Raw genomic sequence first — 14642 nt, forward strand, 5'->3', positions numbered from 1 at the left:
CAGTGGGTCACAGTATGTGCACCGCCCTCCTGCGGCACCGGAGCATACAATCGAGCGACAACCAAAGTAGAGACGTCTCCTGATCCCGCCCCTTGTCTGGAAAGTTCTCTGCCCTGCTGCAGTCAGTCGGTCAGTTTGTTTGGTGTGCTGCTGAATGGTAACGTGGACTTGTGGTGTACCAGCACAGCTTCTGCCCAAATAGACGTGCGACTAGTGTGCATGAGGCCCAACAACAGCTTCAGGCATTAGGATTGTTCAATAAGAGCGGGGTCGTCTTAGTTGATACATCGGCTCGCTGTAAGGTTAATACTGGTCATACGGGTTTCGGTAGTCGGCTACATCGTTAGCACGCATTGTCTCTTTGTGGCGCACGTTGGAAAAGGATATAAGGGGGTTTGGTCTGCCGCGACACAATGACAGTGGAAGAACCGATGAGTGAAGGACAGCAAGACATCCCAATGGAGGGAGAGGACATCACCCCGAAGAAAGATGGGGGTGTGTTGAAGGTAAGTCGTTTATCATGCATCCATGGCCTTATCCTTAGTTAGGTCGACTGGGTTAAAGGTGACAAATGTGGTCATCGTCCCTGTGCTTATTGTACTCGACTGGTGGCTATCTGACCTATATAATGCTAAAGCCACCAGCGCTGTTGGATCTGCTAATAGTTGCTAGCTCCGGCTAATATGACAACACGTTGTTTCAGTTTCATAGCCAAAAACAAGCTTATTTAAACGAATGCTTGATTGGAGAATAGGGGAACGTCACCTCTTGGTCAACCAAGGGAGGGAGCAGTCAAATGGCTACCCAGCAACCTTTTGCATGGATGTTTCTAGAATGTTCTAGAGCATGAAGCACAGCTACTCAAGCTAGTAGCAAGTGATGCAGGGCTGCTCATCCCACATGGTAGCATGACCCTGGTGTGTCACAATGGGGACTTTATCGTTCCGACCGCACACGCATCACTGCAGGCTTCTACAGTCAATATCTTCACTTATCCGATTTAAGATGTCAGGTTGGATCCTCAACTCGTATCACTGCTTCTTTCTTTCTTTGTTTGTGTAGTTGGTGAAGGCCGAAGGCACGGGCACAGAGTTGCCTATGACCGGGGATAAGGTGTTCGTGCACTACGTTGGAACCCTCTTGGACGGCACGCCGTTCGACTCAAGTCGAGACAGGGGGGAGAAGTTTTCCTTTGAATTGGGCAAAGGTTGGTTCCTCAAACTCGGGACATTGGGGATACACATTATTAAGCTTCCCCTGGCCTGCATTGCCATTCTAACTTGTTTGTGCTCTTCCCGTGTCTTTAGGTCAAGTGATAAAAGCGTGGGACATTGGCGTGGCCACAATGAAAATAGGAGAGCTGTCTCAGTTTATCTGCAAGCCAGAATATGCATATGGGTCTGCAGGCAGTCCACCCAAGATACCCCCAGATGCCACACTCGTATTCCAGGTGAGTCTAGCTGTTGCAGGTTTATGTGGTCCCAACCACTTTAGAATGAGAATTCAGCTTGTGGTTATGTCTTGGGTGTAACCCCATCACTGCTGACTGACTGCATTGACGACAAGTGCCACCCTTGTGTGTCAATATTGGAAAGGTTGTAGTTATACAAATAAATGGTATTATTTGTTTGAAGGATTATAGATTATTCATTTTCACAAAACACATTTGGCTTGATGGGTACAAGTTTGTTTTGCTTGTGTTTTCCTTGTCCTAGGGTGGTTGAGGAACAATGGAAGATGTTTGTATGCATGTATCTGCCTGCCTAAATGCATTGTTGGATACATGGTATGTCCGTATACATTTCTCTTAGGTGGAGCTTTTTGAGTTCAGAGGAGAGGACATTACTGAGGGCGACGATGGGGGGATCATCCGTCGGATCATTACCAAAGGGGAAGGCTACTCCAAACCAAACGAAGGAGCATCAGTTGAAGGTAAGCACACTCGCGCTCTCTGTTCATTGTATCGGTGATGCATTGCAATAATCTCCCATGAGGCAGATATCTGCTTTACCAACTCAAAACAGAATAATGGGCCAACCCTTACTCGATCACCATAAGATTCTGTGGTGTTGTCAGGTCGTCGCTATCTAACCCGACCTTGTTGTGTTTGTAGTTTCCGTGGAGGGTACCTTCGAAGGACGAGTGTTCGACGAGCGAGAGATGAAGTTTGAGATTGGCGATGGCGAGGGCCTGGGTTTACCTATCGGAGTGGAGAAGGCTATCCTGGCTATGGAGCAGGGCGAGGAGTCCATCTTCAACATTAAGCCAAAGTAGGACTCTTCACATTAAAGGAGACCTGTTACACCACCAGGTGTGCGTCTAATAAGCCTTACAAGCCGTTTCGAAAATCTGTCCCGACTCCCATATGACATCACTAGTGGGCGTGTCCACCTAGATCTGTGCTGGATGGATCAGTCTACCAGCCTACCCAGTGGACTGAAGTAAACGTTGCTCATCTATCCAGCACAGATCTAGGCGGACACGCCCACTATTGATGTCATATGGGGCAGATTTTCGAAAACGGCTTGTAGGGCTAATCCCACTCACACCTGGTGGTATAATGTGTCTCCTTTAACATTGCCTTTGTCTGATTTGAGTATTTTTGTTTTACTAATGCCGCTTCTTTGGCATCATTTGTAGATTATTCATTTCTTTTGCTGTTTTTTTGTGGAGTTAGTCCTTTCATCACAGGCATTTCTTTTCATATATAAACCTGATATTGATAGTTTTATGTTCAGGTCAAAGTACAATCGGTCATGTCTAGTGTCCATTTGTGTTCCATTTATCAGTGTCAACATTAAAAAAAAAAAATGGTGTGATATGTTGACTAGCGTTTGCCTGTCTTAACAAGATTCAGACGAGTTGATGAATTCCAAATTCATCACTGTGTCCAGAAGGGGAGTTTGGTTGCTTATCATTTGCTTTCCAATGGCCGCTTCCATTGACTTGCAGAGTTACCGTATCCTAGCTCCTGTTAATGTGAGTAGAATACACTTTCAATTGCGTTCCAAAGATTTCCAATGTGTTCTGAACAGACTATTAGGCTGTGAGGCAACGCTGACGCAGTTCTATGATCAGCTGCTTCTGGCTGTGTAGTCGGTGCATCAAAGACTAACTATTTTGTTACTGGCACTCATTTTTCATAAGTAACTATTTGGAACACATTGGAAATCTTTGGAAAGTAATAAAAAGCGTATCCCCCTCACATGAACAGGGGCTTACGTAAAGCAAATGCTAACCCACAATGTTGAATTAAACAAGGCTTCTGAATCTCGGTTAAATAGGCAAATAGCAATTTACAGATAACTGCGTGTCACTCAGCTGTAGATCAAAATCTGTTCAGGGCTCCCCTAGATTTGAATGTCGTATATGTAAAAATAAGTCTCCATCTCTGGTATCTATAATGGAGCAATTGAAGCAGTTTGTTTATTTTATGAATTGTATGTAGTTGCATCATTCTTGTACTTTTTGGGTTCTATTTTCTTGGATGAAGGTACTTATTGTAAGATAGTTGTTTAGCTTAATGAATGAAATGTGGAAACGCTTCTTATCAACTTCTTCATCATTAATACCAAGCACTTTTGCCCCATCCTTTTTTGTTTAAGGTATGGCTTTGGACTCGCGGGAAATGCAGGCTATGCTATTCCAGGTGACGCGACACTGCAGTACAAGATTAAAATGACAACCTTCGAAAAGGTACGGTTGCTAGAAGGCAATTGTTTGATTCATATCAGTTTTTTGAAATCATAAAAAAAATGAAGGATCAAGTTCTGGTTTGCCCCAATGATGATACAAGTCACCGTTTGAATACCGTCAGGAAATGTATGCTATCATTGGTGACTGAACTGTCTCTGGTTGTTCAGGCAAAGGAGTCCTGGGAAATGAACACGGTCGAGAAGCTGGAGCAGAGCAGCGTGGTCAAAGACAAAGGAACCCAGTATTTTAAGGTACGACCGCCGTTGTGGCTTCATTGACGAATACATCTAAAATAATATTGCGATCAACCATTGACATTGTATCGGGAAGACAATAAAAATAAACATGCCGATTAATCGGAGTTCCCACGATCTCGTGTTCAGGAGGGGAAGTACAAGCAGGCGACCGTGCAGTACAAGCGGATCGTGACCTGGCTGGAGAGTGAGTCGGCTCTGGGGGAGGAGGACGAGCTGAAGGCCAAGGCGCTGCGCCTAGCTGCACATCTCAACCTCGCCATGTGTTATCTGAAGATCCAGGAGGCCGGCCAGGCGCTGGAGAACTGTGACAAGGTATTCTTTACGGCCGGCCGCGGCAAGGACCTCGCGCCACATGGGTCCCCATACCGTGCGTTTGAAGAGGCATTGCGATACCATGCATGTGGTGATTTGTTGCAATATATAATCAAATGAAAAGGGTATATTATAGATATTGATGACTCAAACAATTATATTTGAAATTTCAGTTTGAAATAATTTTGGTATTTGCAAAAATGCACACATCCGTTTAGGTATGTTATTATAACTATTATATAGTTCTGTGATTGTAGGCCGCCTGCGCACTCGCGGGCACTGAACAGTTCAGCAATGCACCGATCAAAGCGGGCCCCGCCCACATTCACCAGGGCCCCTTGGACATAACGCGGAGCACCGCAGCTTGTCCTTGCTATTCCTTCGGTCGTTGGAGGGTACAGCAGGGACACCAGATGGACAGGCCTACAATCAACCAACTAGAGTTATCACGGCCACACTATGGTTCCATTTCACGCAGGCTACGCCCTCGAGGCTAAGGTGGAGCTGCTCGTGCAGCACGATCACTGTACTGCCGCTGGACCACAGTTACAAAGACCAAAGCCCCAGGGCACATCAGACTCAACTATCACGAGTAGTAGAGGACTGGTTCGAGCAACTGCTGAAAGAAGGGTGGACGAGCGCTGCTGAGCGTGTTGTATCCACGGTGCCCGGGGGAATGTAGGCGTTGCCCATGTACCGTGTTCAGCACATAAGGCGAAGCCTCGGAATAGAACTGTGATGTAGATGCTATAACGCGTAGATATGTATTAACATTTATTAGAACTGTGATGTAGATGCTATAACGCGTAGATATGTATTAACATTTATTAGAACTGTAATGTAGATGCTATAACGCGTAGATATGTATTAACATTTATTAGAACTGTAATGTAGATGCTATAACGCGTAGATATGTATTAACATTTATTCCAAAATGAGCATAACTTTTGACTCGAACACGGACCACGTAGTCTAGGGACAAAGCAATGGATATTATTGTGCTAAAAAATAGAATTTGCAATAGAATATCAATACTTGCGAAAAGATGACGCGCATATTTGTGATGCTTTCCATATTTAACAAAGAACTTCAATACTTTGTGTCCGTGTGTCAATACAACATTTAGAAGGCCATTTTATCATTCTTCCGGGTTTTCACTTCTATATCTATTCAAATTACATATCGGCATGCAATGCTGCTTACTTTGCACAGGTTGTTAATTAATGTCCATTGTACCTTGTTTTTGACTTTCAGGCTCTGCTACTCGATGAATCGAACGAGAAGGCCCTGTTCAGGAAGGGCGAGGCCCTGGTGGCCATGAAGGAGTTTGACCAGGCCAGGGAAGACTTCCAGCAGGTTATTCAACTGTACCCGGCCAACAAAGCCGCAAAGGCCCAGGTGAGGCACGAGCTGGTGGAACCTCTCAACCACTTCAAGTCCCAACGCTGAGGCGGAACTGTCGTCGTCTTAGCCGAGGTTGTACAATGAATTATAAATGAGGAATTGTGCAATGTTTTCCAACTGCTCTGCCTGTCCCACCCAGCTGGGTCTCTGTCAGAAACACATCAAAGATCAGCGCGAGAAGGACAAGCGTCTCTATGCAAACATGTTCACCAAGTTTGCTGAGAGGGATGCTAAGGTGAGCGACGTGCAGCTCTCTACCCTCCCCAACCTTTAGGGGGCAGTATACTGCTTTAAATGCACTAAATAGTGCATTTTAATTTGGTATCGCACTGCTTCAATACTTTAGTTAATGGGTTGAAGGTTTGGTTTTGACATGTTTGGTGTCCCTTTTCTTGTTGTGACACAGAAGGAGGCTGAGAATGTCACGGTGGAGAGCGAGGAAACGGTCGGGGAGATGGAGGTTGAAAACGGATCGCAGGGCTAGACGGTTCCAGGCGCCGCCCTTGGCGTCGGGATCCCTGGCGCCGCCCTTGGCGTCGGGATCCCTGGCGCCGCCCTTGGCGTCGGGATCCCTGAAGCCGTCTGGCGTGTGTGGATGTGGATTTTTTTTAATGCATGATTGTGTGTCAATGAGGTGTGACTGTGGAGGACTCGATCAATAAGACTCCCTGCTTAATTTCCCACTGGCTTTTTTTTTTTTTTTCACTCATTGTTTTTGTCTGTGAATGCCATGGCAGCTAGTTGGTTAGGCTGTGTTTTCATGTCGCTGTTGTCTCCCTGGGGACTTGGGACTCGTGTGGTCGCATCATTAAAACATGCAATTTTTACGGTTTAGTTGGGGGAATCAAATGAATTCGGATGATCAAACTTGTCCCTCTGAATCCTAGTTTTCACGGTCTTATCTTGGAGAGGGGGATTACCTTCCTCTTTCACTTCCTGATGTGGATCCCACGATGATACCTTTTTCCAAGGGCCCTCAGATCAAAGTCTTGAACACCGTGTGCGTGCGTGCGTGTGGTCTTGCGTGTAACCAAGGTTGTGTGTGTGTATATAGCAGCACTGCGTATCTAAGGAGTAACTGCATTGAATAACCTGGGTGAACTCTCCCAAGTTACGGCTACCTTAATTGCTACAACTCCAGTATAGCTGATGGGCTACATGACTGTTGTTTTTTCATTTGGAAACTGTAATCAGATGTCATGTTGTGCTTGTGACTTCTGTCTTGTACCTAAATGGTAATTGCATTGATTTACTTAACTGGAATATGTGCGTTGAAGATGTGTGAAATAAAATCACTTCTCCTGGACATATAACACAACTTTGTTTCATAACGCAATCCTTTCTGATTATGCATGAGAACAGGTTACGTTTGGGGGTTGGACATAAGATCAGCATATGATCTTTAAAATAAAGTATTTGGTATTTTATGATTCGAATTGTAGTTTGGAACTGTAAAGTTTAACATGCATCTCTAATGGTACGAAAGCCATGGAACTAAAAGGTAGGTTATCAGAATGTAAACATTTATTGGGTTATTTTGCTGGCCTCTAGGCACCAAGACGCAAAGGCCCACCACATACAGCTAGGGTTGTATATATTGACTGATGCCGTACCGAAAAATCATTAGCTATTTCAAATAGGAAATTGCGACACATTTATTTGAACACACTTTTAGCCAAACAACAAATCAATACTGCGATACTTTTGATGATTGCTCCATGCCAAGTAGCCACAACAATAGACAACCTACACAAAGCAATGTCAACCATCTAAATCCCAAGGCAACACATACCAAACGTAGCAATGAGCAGTGTTTCTTAACATCTAGGTGTTGCACTAAATGCTCTTCGGAACCACCGGTGAAACAAAGTTATTTGGACAATTGACCTTGCTGTATAAGTGACGCCAGGAGAGATGGTTACAATGGCTTATCACCCAGACCGGTATGGTCCTCTTACGCCTTGAAACCTTGTATTAAACCCATCCACGTGGAAATAAACTTTTAAAGGGCTCTGATTCAACAGCTATAAGGGACCGTTTGTCCGTTGGCCTCCCAACAGGATATTTTTAGGGCAGGCAATGAGGTGTGTCTTCTGACCTACATTTCTGCATTATGTCCTGAAAGAAGTCTGTATTTTTAATGTGACCCTAAAAAGGCTTTGTTGCTTTGTTGTCCTGTAATAAAAAGGTTACAACATTGATAAAATATATAGGTTAAGGGTCGTTTCATGCTGTCCTGGATAATACGAGGATAATATGGGCCTGGTCTGGGGTGCATGATGCCCATTCGGTCTGACGCTGACCTGTGTAGGTGTAATGGCCAGAGGGGAGATAGCCATGATAGGATTAGCTATATGGGTCTGCCTATAGGCTCAGAGGTTGTGATGGAGGCTGGGGTGGGTGTTCTCAGGAGAGGTAGTTACTGTGGAGAACATTCTTTATGGCACTTGGCATTGGGTTTAATTGTACAAAAACAGGTAGGAATCAACCGTTGCTTTCTGCCACCACTTTGTTTGTTTGGCAGGCACCTGCCAAGCTCCACTATATAAACCTGATTAAATCCGATTTTTTACGACAAATGACAGGTCTGAACTACATTAATCAACAGTTGCTGTGTAGCCTGTTTGTGAGAAACAATGTTTGGGGTTCATTGTAGCACAATTGCTATCTGCCGCAAGCATATCTTTTTTACAGCCATAAAGGATAGGCACATTTTATAGCACACATTTTATACTTCCCCTTCACTATTCAGAATGCTATATAATAATAATAATAATACATTTAATTTAGAGGCGCCTTTCAAAACACCCAAGGTCACCTTACAGAGCATATAGTCTTCATACAATTTTTTTTAAAAAAAACAAGACATTGTGGAAACAGATAAATAAATAAATAAATAAACATAAGCAATAAGAAATAAATAAAACAAAAACAAGACAAAACAAAACAAAAAAAACAATCAAAACAGTGATCAGTTAGACGTTGTGTGCGAGTTTGAACAGGTGAGTTTTGAGTTGTGACTTGAAGGTTGTAATGGTGTCTGACTGTTTTATGTGTGGGGGGAGGGAGTTCCAGAGCCTGGGTGCTGAACAGCTGAATGACCGGGCACCCATTGAAGTGAGTCGTGATGTGGGGATACATAGTAGTCCAGCAGAGGTTGAGCGGAGGGAGCGGGAGGGAGTGTATTCTTGGAGGAGGTCGCAGAGATAACTGGGGGCTAGGTTGTGGAGAGCTTTGTAGGTGAGGAGTAGGGTTTTGTATTGGATGCGGTAGTGTACTGGGAGCCAGTGAAGTTGAATGAGGACAGGGGTGATGTGGTCAGATGATTTGGTGCGGGTGATGATCCGGGCGGCTGAGTTCTGAATGATCTGCAGTTTGTTGATGAGTTTGGTGGGGAGTCCGGTGAGGAGGGCGTTGCAGTAGTCTATGCGTGATGTGACAAATGAGTGAACTAGGATTTCAGTGCTGGATTGGGTCAGTGATGGGCGGAGTCTGGCGATGTTGCGGAGGTGGAAGAATGCAGTCCGGGTGATGTTGTGAATATGGGGTGCGAATGAGAGGGTGTTGTCCAGGATGACGCCGAGGCTCTTGACTTTGGAGGAGAAGGGTACTGGGAATCCATCGATAATTATGAGTGGAGCTGGGGTGTGTTGTGATTTAGTGAGGGTGGATTTGGATCCGATGAGCAGGGCCTCGGTCTTGTTTCCATTGAGTTTCAGGAAGTTCCTGCTCAACCAGCTCCGGATCTCTTCCAGGCACGTGATGAGGGAAGTGGGGGGGATGGCAGCGGTGGGTTTGGTGGAGATGTAGACCTGTGTGTCGTCAGCGTAGCAGTGAAAATGGACCCCATGGTGACGGAGGAGTGTGCCCAGCGGGAGGAGGTAAGTGGTGAAGAGGAGTGGACCCAAGACTGACCCCTGGGGGACACCCAGTGAGACACCTGAACACCCAGACTTGTGGTTGCTTAGTTGAACAAATTGTTGACGGCCGGTGAGGTAGGATGTAAACCAGGAGAGTGCAGCACCAGTGATCCCGATACCAGCTAGGCGGTCAAGGAGCAGAGGGTGGGAGATGGTGTCGAATGCTGCGCTGAGATCGAGGAGGATGAGAATGGTGAGTAAACCAGAGTCGGCTGCAAGGAGGAGGTCGTTGGTGATTTTGACTAGGGCTGTTTCAGTGCTGTGTTTTGGACGGAAGCCAGATTGGAACGGTTCGTGGAGATTGTTAGTGTCGAGGTGGGACTGTAGTTGTGCGGCAACCACCCTTTCAAGTGTTTTGGAGATGAAAGGGAGATTGGAGATGGGCCGGTAATGGTTAAGGTCAGTTGGGTCAGCACCAGGTTTTTTCAGGATGGGAGTGATGGCAGCCAGCTTGAGAGTGGGGGGTACAGTACCAGTAGTGAGGGAGGAGTTAATTATGTTGGTGATCATGGGGGAGATGGACGGAAGACATGCTTTGACAAGGGAGGTGGGAAGAGGATCGAGCTGACAGGTGGTGGTTTTGGCTTTGCGGATGAGTTCTGAAACGGTCTGTTCTGTTACTAGGGTGAAGTCAGAGAGGGAGCTGATGAGAGGTTGGCCAGAGGTGATCATCCAGGGTGGGTCATCAGAGGGGGTGCGAGATGAGGCCAGTTGTTGGTGAATGGTGTTGATTTTAGAGCTGAAGAAGTCAAGGAACGCAGTGCATTGGGTGGTGGAAATGTCTGGAGGGAGAGATTTAGGAGGCTGAAGTAAGTGGCTGACTGTTGAGAAGAGGACTCTGCTGTTGCCTGTACCAGTGTTGATGAGGTTGGAGTAGTATGAGGTTTTGGCAGTAGTGAGGGCATTCTTGTAGTGATGGAGGTGGTCCGAATACATTTGGCGGTGTACAGTGAGTTGAGTCTTTTTGTAGAGTCGCTCCAGTCGACGACCAGTGGCTTTGAGCTGGCGCAGATGAGGAGTGAACCAGGGAGCAGTGTGGGTGAATGAGACTGAACGGGTTTTCAGGGGGGCCAGGGTGGTGAGGGCCTTTTGATATCAAAAGGCCATTGTTGTATGTTGTGTGTGAGTGCATGTGATACCCCATGTTGTATTGGTTCTGGTATGGCTCTCAAGGGCCAACCGATCACTATTTTCTGTCTGAGCGTCTCTCTTTACAACTCTCAAATCAAATTGTGTTTGATGGAGGTCAATGTGTTGGTGTAAACGAAAACGTCCATTAATAACATACGCCTTGAGTGTATCTGATATGGAAAGCCCAGATACCTGCAGTATGTACCTTTAACTGAGCCAGAATCTCAGCTCATTGGAAATGCAGAAAGACTGCCCTTGTTTTTGTCATACAGTTGTATACCATTGTCAACTGACATTCTGACAAGTTTAACTTTTTCCCCCTGATAAAACATATTCAATCAAAGAGATGATGGCTATAAAATCATGGTGTCTGTCAGTAGTATTGTATCTGAAGCAATAATTAAGTAACCGAGTAGGCCCCAATTGGTCCGAAGGCAAACCTGTATCATTTATAACCTGTATAATTTTTTTTGGGTAGGCTGCTAGAGAATCAGATGAACCTGACCACCATTATTTACAACAACCACAGCCTGCACGTTTCATAAAACTAAAACACCTTTGTTCGCAGTCAGCAATTACTTCCGTGACAATCTGAAGTCAGATTGTCACGGAAGTGCAGAAGTCCTGCCTCCAGTTGGCTCAGCCAGGCCCCCAAACAATATGTGTTTTGCAATGTTTTGGGTTAGGGTTAGGGTTAGTAGTAGGGTTAGGGTAATCCTTAGTTACCCAGGTCTAGCCCTCGGGTTACTCTGTAGCTAATTCTGCTGTGTTGTTATGTCTTGGTTAGTCAGCTGTAGGCCTTGGCTGACTTTATAGCGTCTTAAATTATATCTCTTTATAAGCTGAGAGGCTGTTCACTGCAGAGCCGATGGGTGGAGCCGGACTAGACCTGCTCCATCTATAGGTCTAGACCCGCCCCTGGCTCAGGTTCAGCCCCGCCCCAACCTAACTCACTCATAGAATTTGGTAGCGCAAGTTCGAGTAGCATCCCTAACCCTAACCCCTAAACCTAACCCTAACCCCTGAACCTAACCCTAACCCTAACCTAACCCTAACCCTAACCCTAACCCCTGAACCTAACCCTAACCCCTGAACCTAACTATAACCCCTGAACCTAACCCTAACCCCTGAACCTAACCCTAACCCCTGAACCTAACCCTAACCCCTGAACCTAACCCTAACCCCTGAACCTAACCCTAACCCCTGAACCTAACCCTAACCCCTGAACCTAACCCTAACCCCTGAACCTAACCCTAACCCCTGAACCTAACCCTAACCCCTGAACCTAACCCTAACCCCTGAACCTAACCCTAACCCCTAAACCTAACCCTAACCCCTAAACCTAACCCTAACCCCTGAACCTAACCCTAACCCCTGAACCTAACCCTAACCCCTGAACCTAACCCTAACCCCTGAACCTAACCCTAACCCCTAAACCTAACCCTAACCCCTGAACCTAACCCTAACCCCTGAACCTAACCCTAACCCCTGAACCTAACCCTAACCCCTGAACCTAACCCTAACCCCTGAACCTAACCCTAACCCCTGAACCTAACCCTAACCCCTGAACCTAACCCTAACCCCTAAACCCAACTATAACCCCTTAACCTAACCCTAACCCCTTAACCCCTAAACCTAACCCCTAGACCGAACTATATAACTGCTGCTGAGGGAGGTAGCCTATTTGATTGATTCGCTGAATTGTCCAATCATGTGGTGATAACAAAAAAGAATAGCAATACCATTGGCCTGGGGCGCACACTGGTGCGACCCGAGGGACGAATTTTCTTTCGCCAATGAAAAGCCGTCTCTGCTTGATAGACAGCAAAAAGTTAGCGAGCTTACATTGACTTCAACGTGGCCGGCGACTTGGAGGAGGGCTTTATTTCGAATGACCAATAACAAGCCTAGCCCAAATCATTGACGTTCAGACGCATTTAAATGGTTGCCGGCCGGCAGTGACAAGTAGGCCTATGTCACACAATTTTTTGTTGATTTAATTCGTATTGACAATAGTTAATTAATAGTTGGCAGATATATTCAAGTGAATATTTCACGGAGGGGCGGCGCCCTAGCGCCCTCTATTGACCCACCGCCACGGATCTCATTACATGTAATAAAAGCATACTTCCACGCGTCAAGGGTTCATAGTCCGCTCTACGGATGTTGTTTATGTCCTGCAAGGGTATACAGATTCCAGCACTTGGGCTCTGGGCCAGGTTGGTGCACCATGCATGTAGGGGGCACTGGAAGCTGCTTCCTTCGTCTTACAACCTGTTACGACCCTCTTTATTTAGTTTAGTTTATATGCACTCTAGCACCCCCTGCTGGTGCTATTATGTTTTGTGGATTATTTTCAAGCTTTCGCCTGTTTCCAGCTGCCAATTGGCTTCCTCGGCTAAACCTGGCGGTGTAGGCTACTTAAGCAGACCAGTCCCAGGAGGAAGCTCTCGTTTAACACGAAGATTTGCGATTGGGCTTAAGCCTTGCCACCTCTTCCTTTTATCTGTCTTGCGCGAGACCATAATTGTTTTACCTTTACCTTTCAGTAAACTCTCTAGACAATGGGACGTTATAGAGTGGCGAAGTCACGCCCCTTCCGGTAGGGCTCATGGGACCTATGAGATCGAAAAATATGAATGGGTGTCAATGGAGAGAAAATAATTCTTTTCTGGTCCCGGTCTTTATATGCCCTGGATTACACATATGTTGTTTGTGGATTTAAAGGATAATTTTTCATGCAAAGAGTTCGACCGTTTATTGTGCAATTGTTCAGATAAAGGCTGTAGAGAAAACACAACGAGAAAGACTACACGGCTTGTATGTGACGTCACGCTCCCTGCGACTGGCGTGGAGAAGACCGACAATCTTCCCATCGGCATAACTGAAACTCTGCACGCGCCCCGACTTATAATGGTTTTCACCTCTTTTGATGCTTTTATCCTCTCCTTGGGAAAGCGGTGAAGTGGGGCAGAGGGATCGCCATCTCTGTGCCGAGTTCCAAGGGCGGGTGTGGTGACGTATATCATATGCGTGAAGAGCAGCGAAGAGCTGTAGTTCACAAAGCGGCCTCACATAAAACCTAAAATTATCAAACTTCTTCACGAACATTTTTAGTTTTCTTTGCATGAAAAATTATCATTTAAATCCACAAACAACATATGTGTAATCCAGGGCATATAAAGACTGGGACCAGAAAATAATTATTTTCTCTCCATTGACACCCATTCATATTTTTCGATCTCATAGGTCCCATGAGCCCTACCGGAAGGGGCGTGACTTCGCCACTCTATACAACCTAATAAGAACAATAAGCGCTAAAAGGTCCCATGGCATGAAAATCTCACTTTATAACATTTCTAACATTAAGTTCCCCTAGCCTGCCTATGGTCCCCCACTGATAAAACTTGCGTTCGGTGTAAAACAAGTAAAGGGTATCCTGCTCGCCTTTGATAAAATGGAAGCTCAGGCGTGCTGATTTGGAATGGGGCCCCATATGTCGTCATAAGGGGCCAAGCTCCTCCCCTTTCTCTGCCTTGCCCGCCCAGAGAGTTTGGCCCGACAATGGCACGCTGACCACTATATAATTGATCCAATTATATAGCATGTATTTGAATGTTTTGAATGAATTCAGTGTTGAAAAAGATGCTATAAAACAGGACAATGTACAGTGTTTGTGAGTGATGCATTATTAAATATACACATCAGCCAGTCAACGAACACACGGTTGTTACCGTGATGTACAGATATTATTTACAACGCTACATCGGAAATATAACATAGCTACAACATAACAACTTTACGGTGCGAAACGTCCTGCTCTTGGTGTTTCGGGTCGATCGGATTGTTCGGCCTGAATTTGAGATTCTGTATCTGACTTGAACTTAACGAACAGGTACGGCTGAACCAAGTCCAGAGATAC

General features: G+C 45.6%; 1 protein-coding gene across 1 annotated transcript; it reads left to right on the plus strand.

Annotated features, from left to right (window-relative positions):
- The first annotated feature begins 97 nt into the window (after positions 1-97).
- Positions 98-6987, plus strand: fkbp4 (FKBP prolyl isomerase 4). Its single transcript, XM_060060123.1, has 12 exons — positions 98-506; positions 1063-1207; positions 1308-1450; positions 1812-1932; positions 2114-2270; positions 3606-3696; positions 3864-3947; positions 4080-4265; positions 5520-5663; positions 5809-5904; positions 6076-6181; positions 6235-6987. Exons 1-11 carry the CDS (start codon positions 414-416, stop codon positions 6151-6153), a joined length of 1338 nt encoding a protein of 445 aa, XP_059916106.1. The 5' UTR covers positions 98-413; the 3' UTR covers positions 6154-6181; positions 6235-6987.
- Positions 6988-14642: the final 7655 nt, after the last annotated feature.

Source organism: Gadus macrocephalus, chromosome 9 (genome assembly GCF_031168955.1).
Source record: "Gadus macrocephalus chromosome 9, ASM3116895v1".
In the NCBI taxonomy this organism is placed as follows: Eukaryota; Metazoa; Chordata; class Actinopteri; order Gadiformes; family Gadidae; genus Gadus; species Gadus macrocephalus.

What these genes read in the sequence shown, in the direction of transcription:
- fkbp4 (XM_060060123.1), top strand. Translation starts at nt 414, where the DNA reads ATGACAGTGGAAGAACCGATGAGTGAAGGACAGCAAGACATCCCAATG. An exon ending in CGAAGGAGCATCAGTTGAAG is followed by an intron (nt 1,933 to 2,113) that starts GTAAGCACACTC and finishes TTGTGTTTGTAG; the next exon opens with TTTCCGTGGAGGGTACCTTC. An exon ending in ATCTTCAACATTAAGCCAAA is followed by an intron (nt 2,271 to 3,605) that starts GTAGGACTCTTC and finishes TTTTTGTTTAAG; the next exon opens with GTATGGCTTTGGACTCGCGG.